This window comes from Falco rusticolus, chromosome 7, assembly GCF_015220075.1.
Source record: "Falco rusticolus isolate bFalRus1 chromosome 7, bFalRus1.pri, whole genome shotgun sequence".
Taxonomy (NCBI): Eukaryota; Metazoa; Chordata; class Aves; order Falconiformes; family Falconidae; genus Falco; species Falco rusticolus.
In genome coordinates, this window is record NC_051193.1 from 31,328,597 (window position 1) to 31,342,016 (window position 13,420).

General features: G+C 43.5%; 1 protein-coding gene across 2 annotated transcripts; it reads right to left on the minus strand.

Annotated features, from left to right (window-relative positions):
* Positions 1-829: 829 nt before the first annotated feature.
* SNAPC1 (small nuclear RNA activating complex polypeptide 1) lies at positions 830-12,432 on the minus strand. Of its 2 annotated transcripts, XR_005105164.1 has the most exons (11): positions 12,177-12,432; positions 11,275-11,434; positions 9,399-9,539; positions 8,654-8,758; positions 7,439-7,597; positions 6,911-6,982; positions 5,631-5,693; positions 4,532-4,673; positions 1,992-2,075; positions 1,167-1,322; positions 830-1,080 (listed from the first exon to the last, which is right to left on the minus strand). XR_005105164.1 is itself a non-coding variant. In XM_037393252.1 (10 exons), exons 1-10 carry the CDS (start codon positions 12,302-12,304, stop codon positions 1,291-1,293), a joined length of 1,086 nt encoding a protein of 361 aa, XP_037249149.1. In that variant the 5' UTR covers positions 12,305-12,432; the 3' UTR covers positions 830-1,290. The 2 variants fall into 2 exon arrangements, 1 of the variants encoding a protein (XP_037249149.1); XM_037393252.1 differs by having other exon boundaries at positions 830-1,322.
* Between the last annotated feature and the right edge of the window lie 988 nt (positions 12,433-13,420).

Consider the following 13,420-nt stretch of genomic DNA (forward strand, 5'->3'; position numbering starts at 1 on the left):
TTATTATAAGGTGTTTCCTTTCTTCCCGTTAACAAGGTTGAGTGCAACACTGGTGCTTAATTATTAGTTTTTCCAGTGTTCAACCTGTTTGTTATTTAGGCCCATTCCTCCTTACCAACTAATGCATTTAATACAGCCCCCTTTTTATACTCAAAGCATTTGTATTTCCACTTCATGTTTTTTCTTCTGTCAGGGCACTTCAAAGGAATTCCAAGGCCTTTGAGAGTCACACTACTAAACTAGTTCACTCAGTTTATGTCCCTTTAATATTAGAAATCTTTCAAATTTCTATTTTGTATTCCTTCTTCTAGGAGAGGACAACTCAACTTCTTTGGCCTTTCTTGATACTACAGCTATGATCAACTGGAGAAAACAGCAAGGAGAATACCTATCCACGTTCTTCTTGCTGTGGTCAGTCAGGGCTATTTAAGGCTATAGCCTTTCAGGGCCAAATAACACTAATTCTGCTGTTTGTTATTGCTTACAAAAAATACTCCAGCTTACGATTCTCAGTCTGTTTGCTTTTTCTGCAGTACTGTTGCCTAGCAATCATTTCCCATCCTGTACCTGTTCTCAGTACTGAGCTCCATGCTTATTTCCACACCCACTTCTTCCCTCCCCTCCAATTTATAAAGATTGTTTTGAATTCCAGTCCTGCCCTTGTAAAGCTTAGGGTCATCTGCATGTTACATTTCTTCTTTCAAATATACAGCTGGATCTGCTGGAGGCAGAGTACAATAAAAGGCCTGTCACCAAGTTCATTTCCCACACCTGGGGGATCAAACCACGATAAACACTGCTGAAGTTACACACTATAAAATGAAGCAAGTAAATTGTGAAAAATCATTTATTGTCCTAATTTCAACAGTCAATAACCTTAATTTTATGCTCAGAGATAAAAGATTACAAAAGTGTCTCATATGGGTAAGTATTTTGTGAGGTGTTGTTTTAACAGTCTCAGCTAAAAGCATCATTGCAGATCAACACGCGTTCCAAGTCATAACTCACATTGTACAAGCTGAATACAACAAGCAATCATCTTCTTTTTCCATCTCAAACAGGGCATAGCAACTTTGCCTCCTACAAGAAACATTTACCAGGTCAATAAAGGCAGCCACTGCTGTACCATGAGATAGCTAAGGTCACTACCAGTATTCCAGCATCACCTGTAGTTCTTGTCCCAGACACTTCTTGTTGTAAATTCAATGGCATCCAAAATAAGCACTTGTTACCTCTGACATTCACATTTTGTCATTAAAATTAACATTAGTGCTTCTCCAACTGGACCCTCTAACATCTTTTCCTCTTGGGGAGAGATACTTCTGAAAGGAAATAAAAAGATTTTTGTGACAAGCTTGTCAAACTGTCTTCCCTCATGCAAACGATTAAAGTAGAATTAATTCTGCCCAGCAAAGGAAACTGATCAGGTGAGCTCTTGAGATTCCCTCCCAATCCCTCCCCCATGGTTTTAAATAGGAAAAAACATCTTTTTAGATTCTACAGCACTCTATCATTCAAAATATCAATTAAAATTCCATTGATGAACAAAATACTGTACTTCAAAACTTATTCAATCTTGAGAGCTTTCTGCTCCTCGTGAACACCTTTAAGATTTCATTGTGAAATTCGCAAATGGAATGCTCACAAAATTAAGCACAAAATACCTCAAGTGATTGCTTATGGGTATTTTTAATGCTTCACAATCTGATGGCAAATTCTGAGAAATGAAGAATGTTCCCAATTCAGAAACTTTTTGTCCACAACAACTTGAAGGAAAAGTAAATAAAGTACAGTACTAAACACACCATTATGTCTTCAATCTGACCATTTAAAATTGAGTGAATTCACATTGTCTACAAGCAAGATGATCAGAGAATGTAATCTCATTTCAGTACTACAAGATGCTGTTTCGCTTTTGGCTCTTTGCTACAGCACAGTAGAGAGCTATTAAAAAACAAGTCACCGGTTTGTTACAATTTCAATCATTGTACCTTCGTCATCCGAATTCTCTTCTTCTGCGATTATTGGCATCCCAATATACTGAGTTTCAGTTTCCTTTGCCACTTGCATTTCACCTGCAGACAAATATTTTTTTTTGATGAAAAACTGTCAGCTTTTTTTTTTTGCTTCTGCATCTCAGGTCCAGCAGTTATAAGACTGTTCACCTGCCACTCTCTTGAATTTCTAAGTCAAAGGCTGTAGAGAAAAACCTGTTTCACAGTACCTGCATATGGCTCACCAAACAAACCTTCAATAACAAGTAATTAACACTACAATTTTAAAGCATATTAATCACAAAACGTCCAGAGACAATTCAAAATGCCCTTATGCTTCTTCAACACTTCACCTACTGTTTTAAAGTGAAGCAAAAGCAACATTGCCTAATGCCCGTATCTGAAGAAGGATTAATTTTCTCAGTAACTTTTCTTCTAGCAGAAGGTAAGCAAGTCAGAAAACAGAGACTGGAACTCTGAAATGAAATCCCTGTCTTCAAAATAAAGTTCATTCAAAACTATTTTGCTGTTTGATTTCATTTACTCTTTAATAAATAATAAATCAATCTTAAATGGCAGAGCAACTTCTATCGGTTTAAAAATTGGATATCAGAAAGAAAATTTCCTTAAGAGAAGTAAATTCCCATGTTTTCAGAACTAGGAGACAAAGAAATCCAAAGAGTCTCAGACACGCACCACCACCCCCACCCCCCAAAAAAAAGGATGCATAAGCAGGGATATGCAAATACCTAGAAAGTAAAAGTGTGCCAATCTAGATAACATAAATGATATGACAGTAAAATAAATCAATGAATCACCGGTCAGTTCAGATATGCCAAGGAACAGCAACACCAGACAGGATCTCTTCAACAGAGACCTAAGTTGATGGCTGATCTTCTTCCTCACCTCCTCTTCTGATCTAGCAAAAGTCCTCTCACACCAGGTCTTATACTTATCTCATGTCAAAATGAGTCAGTCCTCAAGTTCTGAGACTTGATTTCTTTCAGAATATATTTACATAAATGGTAATACCATACAACAAGAATCCATACAAATGGCTAATCCTTTAAGTTGTTGGTCTCAGCCTCATAATTTCAAAAAACTTCACAAATAAATGAAATTAAAAATATTAATTTGGCAGTTTTGGAACAGGTGAATCAATTTTTTGTAAAAACTTCTGTTCTGAGGTAGAAAGGAGTTTAAGTCTGATTTTTTTACTTCTAAAAATGTTCACCATATCCTCGCTCACCCCACTACATTCTGTTCGTACTTTCTCTATAGGCATTTTCACTCTATAGGCAGCCATTCTTGTCAACCACAAAATTCTATCTTCTCCACAGCACTCAAGAGGAAATTACAGGTATTTGCATTTAGTATTCCACAATATCACTTGTTAAAAGTTTGAAGTCTTTTTCTGACTACATTAAGCAAGGCCCTTTACAGAGCACATACAGAGACATCCCTTGCTGCTTATATTAGTATAGATAAACCAGAATGATATCAAGTACAAGCAGTTAAAAGTATTTCCTTCCAGGGCGCATTTGAAAGCAAGAAAAAAGTCTCAAAGACTAGACGTAAGTACCCTGTACCGGTTTTAAAAAAAAATTGCTCCCTAAAAGTGTTTTTATTCCTAGCTAAAATTATTATGCTCAGGAGAAATCAAACAATTACAGAACAGAATCATAAAAAACAAGTCACAGGTGTATAAACCCAACCTATCCCCCCATTCCACCCCCATCAGGAAGGGAAACCTTAAGTCTAGTTATAAACTAAAAAAACCTAGAACTGTTATAATGTAATAACTGCAACACTGAAATCAAGGAACCTATCTGAAATCAGTTTTGGTACTACATCAGTTGATGACAAAAGATTTGTATTCACATGGAAGCACTAAAAATTTCAGTAACAAAAGAACAAAGTAAGTAATGAGTATCAGGTGGAAGGAGAATGACTGATGTGACAATGCAGGTACTAGTCTTACAAAGCAATCATCATCATTAAGACATCAGTATCATTTTCTCTTCAGAAATATTAAAGGATATTCCTTCCAGAGCTCAGGAACAGAACAGGGCAAGGTTTAAGCTGGACTTGGTGAAGATAGTATGAACTATCAAAATTATCAGATAGGCTGATTTTCATCAAAAAAAGATAGCTTCATAAGTAGAAGCTATCTGTCATAACAGCTAGACACATCTTAAGCTACAGTATGTTTGTTATACAGCAATAGGAAAAATTTAAGACACTGCCACACAGCACACGCTTTTCCAAGGTCATGCCTTTGCAGGGAAAAATTGGCACGACTATGTATGAGACTTCAGATTAACAACAAACTGCACGTACTCTGGTTGTCTTTCTACCTAACCAGACTGTGGAAAACAATAAAAAATGTTTAGTTACAATACTGGTACTGCAAAACATTTCTTAAATCTTCTGCCTCCAATGATCAACAGTAAAATTTAACCCGTCTGCCTCAGCTAGCAAAGCAATGGATATATTTTTGCAGTCTCTCCAGGTTCACAAGCGTAATGGAGAAATACCTTTGATTTCCAAAGAATCTCTTCTCCTTGCTGGCTGTGGTCTCTTACTGGGTTTTTTACCTCGGCTTGGAGATCTGCCATAATTTGATCCTGATTCAGAAGATTCTAATCTTACTTGACGATGTCTTCTGGATTTGGAAGCCTAGAACCCAAACATACATACGAATGATACAAAAAAGCTAAACTTCTCCAGGCAGATATTACTATACATCACCCAGTACCTTACAAATCAGCTAGGACCAAAGCATCAACTTCCACGTCAAGGTGGAAGAGGGATGGAAGGGGAGGGAAGATTCCCACTAGTTCCTGTTCTTCAATTTTAACAGTACAACACCCTTCTGTGATTTGATGGGTGTTATCACTTAAAATTCAGGAAACAAAACATTAATTTATTTTCAAACTATTCCCTGTTGGTATCAACCTACACCATGTGGCACACTGCTGCATGCAAGCAAAAGGAACACTTCTGAAAACCGCTGCACCATAAAGGCTCCTTACTGTCGTATTTTGCTTAGGTGCCTAGAAAACATTACTACTGCACATTCACAAGTCTGGACTGTTACACATTCCGGAGCTCTGTTTCATTTAATAATGCATTTTTCAATAAGATTTTAATAAACAAGGCAAGTTGTAATGTTTCTCATATGCCTGCTATAAAAAAAGACAGATCAAGAATATTTTTAAAGTAGCAGTTATGGAAACAATGTTTCCAAGAACTTCCAACTGATTTTAAACTCCTGAGTTCCATTTTCACAAGCATCTTCTGAGATTCCAAGATAGTAAGCTTCAAGGAATTTGAGCAATTAAAAGTACTTGAGAGTTTATTCAATCTACTTCAACAGAGCGTAGACATTAGAAGATACCTTGTAAACGAAAATCCCCCAAGCACAGACCGTATCTGCACTGTTTCCATAAATCTAACAAGAACAGTATGAGCTTTGGGTTTCCTCAATGTATTAGGAAAACCAGAACATTTAAAGGTTGAATTACAGAGTACAATTTTAATCCACTCCTTTCTGACCCAGCATTTACACTAAGCTGGTACTTACAACTGTTCTTTAAAAATAAATACATCCCTATCATCAAGTTTTATACCTACCTCAGCAACTGCAGAGTAAGACTTGTATTTGATTCTAGCCAACGCATTTGCCCTTTCAGAACCCTGCAAAGAAACAAGTGATCAGTCACAAAGTTCTCTTATTTTATTATAGCACTACTGAAATGAAATATCACATCAGACAATCACTTGAGCAGTATCTCATTACAGCTGTAATTCTATAATTAGCTCTATATCAGAATGCTGCCAAACTGTTACCTAAAGAAAAGAAAAAGTTCAAATTTCATTAAAAAGGAAGAACACGTTTTCTGTTGCCTTCACTGTTACAAAGCCCAGGGGGAGAAAATCAGATTTGAAACTTCATACCTGTCCTGGTTTCAGCTGGGATAGTCAATTTTCTTCTTAGTAGGTAGTGCAGTGCTGTGTTTTGAATTAGGTGAGAGAACAACGCTGATAGCACACAGATGTTTTAAGTTGCTAGGTAATGTTTATACTAAGTCAAGGACTTTATAGATTCTCAGGACTTGCCAGGAGGAGGGTTGGAGTGGCACAAGAAATTGGGAGGGGACACAGCCAGGACAGCTGACCCAAACTAGCCAAAGGGATATTCCATACCACTGAACATCGTGCTCAGTCTGTAAACTGGGGGAAGTTGGCTGGACCTGCTGATCACTGCTCGGGGACTGGCTGGGCACCCATCAGCAGGTGCTGAGCAACTGCACTGTGCATCACTTGCTTTCTTTTCTCCCTTCCCTTTGGAATTTGTTCCTCTCCCCTTCTCCCTCCTTTTCATTATATATTTTTTTTCAATTAAAAATTATTCTTACCTCAACCCTCAAGTTCTACATTCCTTCCCAATTCTCCTCCCCATCCCTCTAATGATGGGGTAGGAAATGAGCGGCTGTGTGGTATTTAGTTACCAGCCAGGGTTCATTCAAATTCAAAGTTGAAATAAGCAGACATGCACAACGTGACAATTTTGTAGCATAAAAAATGGATACTGCACTCAGCTGAAACAGTAGGAACCATAAAGGAGTTTGCCCAAGAAAATACAGCTCCTTCCCCTCCTTACCTGAAAGAGAGGTTTTATGACAAGCACCTAAGAGCTATCACAGCAGTGAATGCTCACAGCTTAACAGAAAACAATGTGTTTCAAAAACAAAACCAAACAAACAAACAGGAAAAAACAGCCAGCCCCACCAGCTATTCCTGGAACTTACTCTGACACTACTAAGGCTTGACACTGCTTAGCTTGTGATCTGAAGACAAAAAGCTAACAGATTTGGCCTGTGCAATGTAACAAATGAATTCACTTTTCCTACCTCTGATTCTAGAGGTCCTTCTTCCTTTTTGTCTCGTATTTCATCGGTTTCTTTAGCACTTAGGAATAATTTCTGGGGAAAAAAAACCAATGTATTTTTTTAAAAATGTCTGTCATATAAAACATGTAAAATCCAAGAACTGTGAAAAACCAAGGAAATATTTACACACATGCCTATCTTCTCCATCAATCTTACACTATGGCCTTTCCTCGATCCAAGAATAAGTGTTACAGAGGTGTTTCATATGGTCATTCTAATGCTGCCCTAAGTTGTTTCTTCCAGGACTGACCTCCCAGCAATCATTTATGTTATCACAGAGGCAGTACCACATACAAGCCCATGCCTCTCCCCCCACACCATAACTCTGCCTAGGGTTTTACTCATTCCATGTCTCCAGTGTTACAGTTCCTTCTACTTAAGTCTGAGATTTATCAAGTATGCTCAGAGGTAATTACACTAAGAAAGACAGTTCTTACATGTTCACACCATCTGTTAAGTTGCCACAGTGTAACGGTTGATATTACCTACCATTCTGTTCTGCTGCCATTCCTGATGTTCCAAGGTGATGTCTTTAAGATTGACTACAAATTCATCTTTTATCAAGCTCAGGGCATTGTCTGGCTGGGATCTGTCAGCTGAAATGATGCACTTCATTTTCTGATAGTGATCATGAATATTCATCAGTTCCTAAGATAAAAAAAAGAGGCTCTTTTCAGGGGGAAAAAACACAAATTCCAGCAGTAAAGCAATATTCGCCCTCTACGAAGAAAACCAGAGTTACACAAACCATTCCAAGGAGACCACTGAACCAGCAGGAGTGTTAGAAACGTATTCTGCTTAGATCAGTTCAGTTTTAGGGAGCCTACCAATACTGCTACCTAGCACTGTCCGACCAGTCCACCAAGCAAACTAATGACGAAACAGATTCTTGCGTCTTTTAAATAAGGAAGTCTCTGATACTGAAGATCAGCGCTCATACAGGTCTCATTCTGATATGGTGGTCTATTTTAATCTCTTTGGAGGAAGCATTTTACTTCCTCCTTTTGAGGAAGCAGGTCTTCTCACCCTACCATTTCACAGATTACTGATTTTTGTACCACTGTAGTCGACCTTACTGATGGTAATGAAGAATTTACAAATACATGTTTGCTAGCAGCAACTGGAAAAACCTGTAAACAAGCATCTATTACTGAGTCATAACGAGCAACATAAGAACCGATACCTGGTTTGAATTACTCGGTTTTTAATAAAATCTATTATATATTAAACAAACCCAAGTTTTAAAAGAAGGAATAAAAGGTTCAAGAAGGCTATAAACTTGCAGATAAGTAAATTCATAATACCACAAGTATCAAGTCTCCAACTGCAACCTGCAGACTTATCAAAACAAACATGCTTCCCCTACCTGCCTGCAGTCTTCCCTTTTTCTCCGCCTAAAAGACAACTAACCATTTACACCCTTCCCTTCCCCTTTTACATCTTATAGAGGCAAATGCACAAAACATTAGAGCCTATTTCAGTATTGATAAAGGTACCACGTTCTTCCAAAATAAATAAATTCTGTGTTTCTGAGTGTTCGGTAAAACTACAGGCTATTACCCTTGTCTGCATTCTGTGAGAAACCTTACAAAGGACAAGACTGTGCTAATAGGAGAAGTTACAGCTCTTGGACAACAGAAGAAGAAAAACAGAACAAAACAAACCCCACTCACTGATTAATCTGTACTTTAAAAGCTACCGTACCTCCAATACATCATTAGTGATGAGGCTGTTTACTCTGTTACTTGGGTCCTTAAATTCTTCTTTAAATGCACTTTCCTGAATCTTCTTCTTAGTTCTGTAGTTCAGCTAAAGCAAGAGACAATGTTTTGTAACCTAATAGCAAACTTAAAATGACATAAAGGTCTTGAGAATCCTTACTGCATATCCATCGAGAGATGCTAAAGACATAAAACCATCTCATCAACAATAGCATGCAGCTTTACTGTCAAGTGCTCAGTCAGGACTTTTCAGAAATTATTCTCTAATGAAGAATTTAATTCAGCACCCAGACTCATTTCCACAAATGGTTAAGACACCTCAAATCTAATAAGAAGATTAGATACTGAAAAAAATATTTTCAGGTGAGAAGCATGCTACATTCAAACATCCTCTAACTCAGGGGTCCTCAAAATACAGCCCGCACGCCAGATACAGCCCCCCAGGGTCCTCAATCCGGCCCTCGTATTTACAGAACCCCCCTGCCCCATCCCCACTGGGGGCTGGGGGGAAACCCAAGCAGCCGCAGATGACCTCCTGCCACTTCATCCGTGCGCCAGCCCCCTGTTTAAAAAGTTTGATGACTCCTGCTCTAAGCTTTACATCACATACCTATACATAAAGCAAGACATACTACATTTCAACACAGCCTCAAAGCTAAATACATGGGTGCTGTTGAAAGCTGAAGGTATTTAATTAAAAACGCTAAGTCATTAACGTAGTAACTCACTAGCTTTGGCATTGCTGTGAAATGGAATGCTCTGGCAAATCGCAGTGTCCTAAAGATGTATGCTGCGTCATAATGCTGGGAGTCTATCAGATCCTGTTGAAATTTCTGGATTTCAGGCCAATCCTTGAGCGCGATTCTGATCTGCAACAAAACAGTTTACATTTTGTTATACAAGCCTGCACATTTCAACAAATAAAAATTAATTCAGCTGACTACAGTGATCATGTTATACTACACACAGTTCTTGGATATCTAAGGTGTAGCATGTCACACGATCGCAGAACTACAGAAAGGATCCTACTCTAAATTTCATGCAGAGAAGCTTATTACACTGTTGCATTAAATACCCTCACTGAAGCTTTCTCTGCCAGCAACAAAGAACACAAGTAACTTTTGGCATTTGAAAAAGTTTATTCTTCACATTCTGAAGTGTCTCTAAACCAGTACTCACCTAGAAGACTCCCATTCACAAAATCATTAGGAAACAATACTTGTACCATGATCTGCTGCCAGTGAGATGCTCATAAAAGTATCTCTCCCTTATTTGCTTGCTTTTGCTCCTCTCATCTCCTCTGCCCACTTCATATTCTCTTTACCTAAGTTAGCTTCTTTGGTAACTCCTGTACTCTCTAACAGTTGCTGTTGTTAAAGGAGAAATTCACACACACGTGGGTACTGCTGGGCTTGCTTTAATCACAACTCAGTTGGGCCACCACCTCAGTGAGTGGCAGAAAACAAAGGGATACAGCACAGCTTATGGACATTTATCAAATCATTAGTCAATGCCCAAAGTTTTTAGAAGTTTCCTTTAGTTTTGTCAGTTCTACAAATCCATCAACTGATCCCTGTCCCAGTTGATTCATCTATTTGGTTCCTGCCTCTGCCTCGGTTTCAAGGTCCTCCTCAGATTATGATCTTCTTTCTGCCTGCTTTTAACTCACACAATCCTTCAAGCACACTTAGTCTTTGAACAAGCAATTCCGATTTACATATACTAATTTTTCTGAAAACACCTGCATTTCTGAGAGCACCTGTGTACACAAATTGATCATCTATTATTTTTCTATTCTTCTACTGATTAACTTGACAAAGTTTTAAGCCAGCCTTGGATTAGTACACAAGGGACGAGGCCTGGTTCTGCCATTTAGCAGCTTCAGCACTTTAAATTTCTTAATTCAAAATACATTTTCTTTAACAGCTATATAGCAGTGGGTTTAAAATTGCCTAAATTCATCTCCATAAGAGGTCTTGACTTGTTTGAAGTCAAGATATGAGATATAACGGCATCATTGCAGACTACTCAGAAACTCTGGCTTCTTATTTAAAGATTTTTGATTCAATTGTGCATATGCACATAACATACATCACACAGCTTCCAAGTAAACCACTTCCTGCAGTTACATACCAGTCAGTCTCCTGTCCCAAAAGCAACAAGGAGGTGTCACGTCATTCAGGCATTCACCTTTTCAATCTATTTACTAATTCCACTTCTGGTTAACAGGAACTGGAAGTAATTCAGCCAGTCTTCATTCTTTTTAAATTCTAAGGAATAACTGGGGCTGTAACCGAGTTCACCCACAGCTGACAAGCACATTCTCTGTTACCATGTTGAAAGCTAGTCTTCTGCATTTTTGAACAAAGAGCTACAATTTAGGAGGCATATGCAATATTTTAGTGACTACCACCGAAGTTCTCAAACCCAAAGGTATTTGAAAGGCTATCTTTATCAAAGGGACCATCTTGTTCTAAATATTGTTATTTTAAGAAAGTGAGAGGAAACGGCCTGCCCATCTCGGATGACAAAGTAAACAGAGGTATACTGTATATCTTAATGTCTAGTATCTCCTGAGAATAATAAAACCTCAAGGACAATTACCTTTTGTTTTGGCTGACAAAGCTGCGTGTTATAGAGCCCATATAAAAGGTACAGAGCACCAACTCGAATCTGGAAAGCGTACGGGGGCAAGAAGTACTGCTGTGCCAGCTCCAAAGTCTTCTTTGTGAGCTTATTCCTCTCCAGAGCTCTAATTCTACCACTAAAGTAAACAAAAGAAAGCATGTTAAAGCAAGTAAATATAAAAGCACAGGTTTTACAAAAATCCACAATGCAGAAACAAGCTTTATGTATTTTAAAATGTATTATCATAGTTCTGGGAAGTCTTCAAAGACAGCCAGACCTTAAGTTCTCACACAGTACTGCATGAAATTCTCTGTATTAAATTAGATCTAAAGTGAAAAATTCCATGTGCCACAACCGCGTTTTTGATCTCGTGAGGCCCGTACCCAGCTCCCCGAGGTGTCAGTGTCCCAGCTTATCAAACAACCCGACCAACATTACCAACGCACCAAACAAACCCAGCTTACACCTGCTCCTCAGCATCGCACAGGGGCCGGTGCCCACTGCCACCCACCCACCAGCCAGGCAGCCCCCCCCAAGCCCTACCCCGAGGGAAGCAGCGCTCACCAGCACCCCCTTCGCGGGGCAGGCTGGGCGGCGAGGAGCTGCAAGCCCTGAGGGGGGAAGGCTCAATGAACTGGGGGAGGGGGGGGGGGGGCGCCCTGAACTGGTGAGGGGCGCCCTGAACTTGGGGGGGGGGGGAGCGCCCTGAGGGATGGGGGCGCGCTCCGAGGAGGAGGGGGAACGCGCCCTGAGGCGGTGGGGGCGCCCTGAGGCGGGGCGCGGGGGCCGGCCGGGGCCGGTACCACCCGAGCGGGCGCCGCGGCGGGGCGGCCGGCAGCGGACAGGCCGCGGCGGGGCGGCCCGGACCCCTCGCTCACTAGAAGATGGTGTGGAACCGGCGCTCCCGCCACAGCTCAGCGAAGCGCTCGAAGCGGACAGTGTCGGCCTCCCGGAAGGCGCCGAGCAGCTCCTCACAGTCCTCCTGCAGCCCCGGCACCGCGCTCATCCCGCCGCCGCTCCGCGCCCGCGGCGCCTGCGCAGCTTCTCCGCGCAGCCGCGCTGCTCCTCCAGGGGGCGGGGCTTGGGCCCTGGGGGCGACCCTGGGGGAAGCCCTCGGCGGGGGGGGGAGCTGCTGCCCTTGCCCCGGGGGTGCTGTCCCTCTGTCCCCCCGCCGTGGGGGCCGGGCCGCGGTCGGGGAGAGGAGGGGGTGTGCGGGTACGGGCGGGAAGGAGCGGCTGCCGCTGTACGACAACCCCCGGGAGCCCGGGGGCGCCGGTGGGGCCCCGGCGCCCCCCTCCGCTGACCCCGCAGCACCCCCGCAGTCCCGGGAGCGGCAGGGCCTTCCGGGGGAAGGGGGGCCCCGCGCTTCGCGGCCGCGCAGCCGTGACGCGCCGCCCCGCCGCCCCCAGCTGTGCCCCGCCGGGGCTGCCGCGGCCCCAGCTGCCGAGGGCCCCGTTGCCGCGGGAGCGGGCGGCCGGCGGGGGCGGCGGCTGCGGGAAGCCCCGTTCCCGCCCGAGCGAAAGCGGCGGGGGGGGGGGGGGGGGGGAGGCGGCGGCCCCCCCCCGGGCCAAGCGCGGCGTGCCGCCCGCTCCCCGCATGCACGGCCACACGTAGGCGGCCGGGGCGAGCGGGGGCCGCGGCTGCCGAGCCGCACGTAGGGTGGGTGGGTGCGGCCTCGCCGGCGGCGCGGAGCCGGGCGGCGGGGGCTCTTCTGCCCCGCGCTCCGCCGCGCACGGAGGGGCGAGCGGCCGCGGCGGCGGCCGGGGAGAGCAGCGCCGGCGTCGGAGAGCCCCGGGTGAGTACGGACCCGCGGGCCAGCGGCGGGCGAGCAGCCGGCAGCGGCTCGGGGCGCCGCGAGGCGCGTTCCGGGGGAGCCGCTTTCGGTGCCGCCGTACCCGGGCGGCCCCGCAGCCCTCCCGCAGCGCCCGGGAGGTTTTAGGGACAGGGGCTGGGGGCTCCAGGCGACGTCGCCCGAGGGCGGAATCGCCCTTGTAGCCGGGGCTGGGCTGGGGGGGCCGCCTGCGGTGCCGCGGGAGCGGGGCTGGGCGGCGGCGGTGGCAGCGCCCGGGCGGGGTCCCCGGGCCGGGGAGCGGGTCCCTGGGCCGGGAGGGGTCTCCGGGCC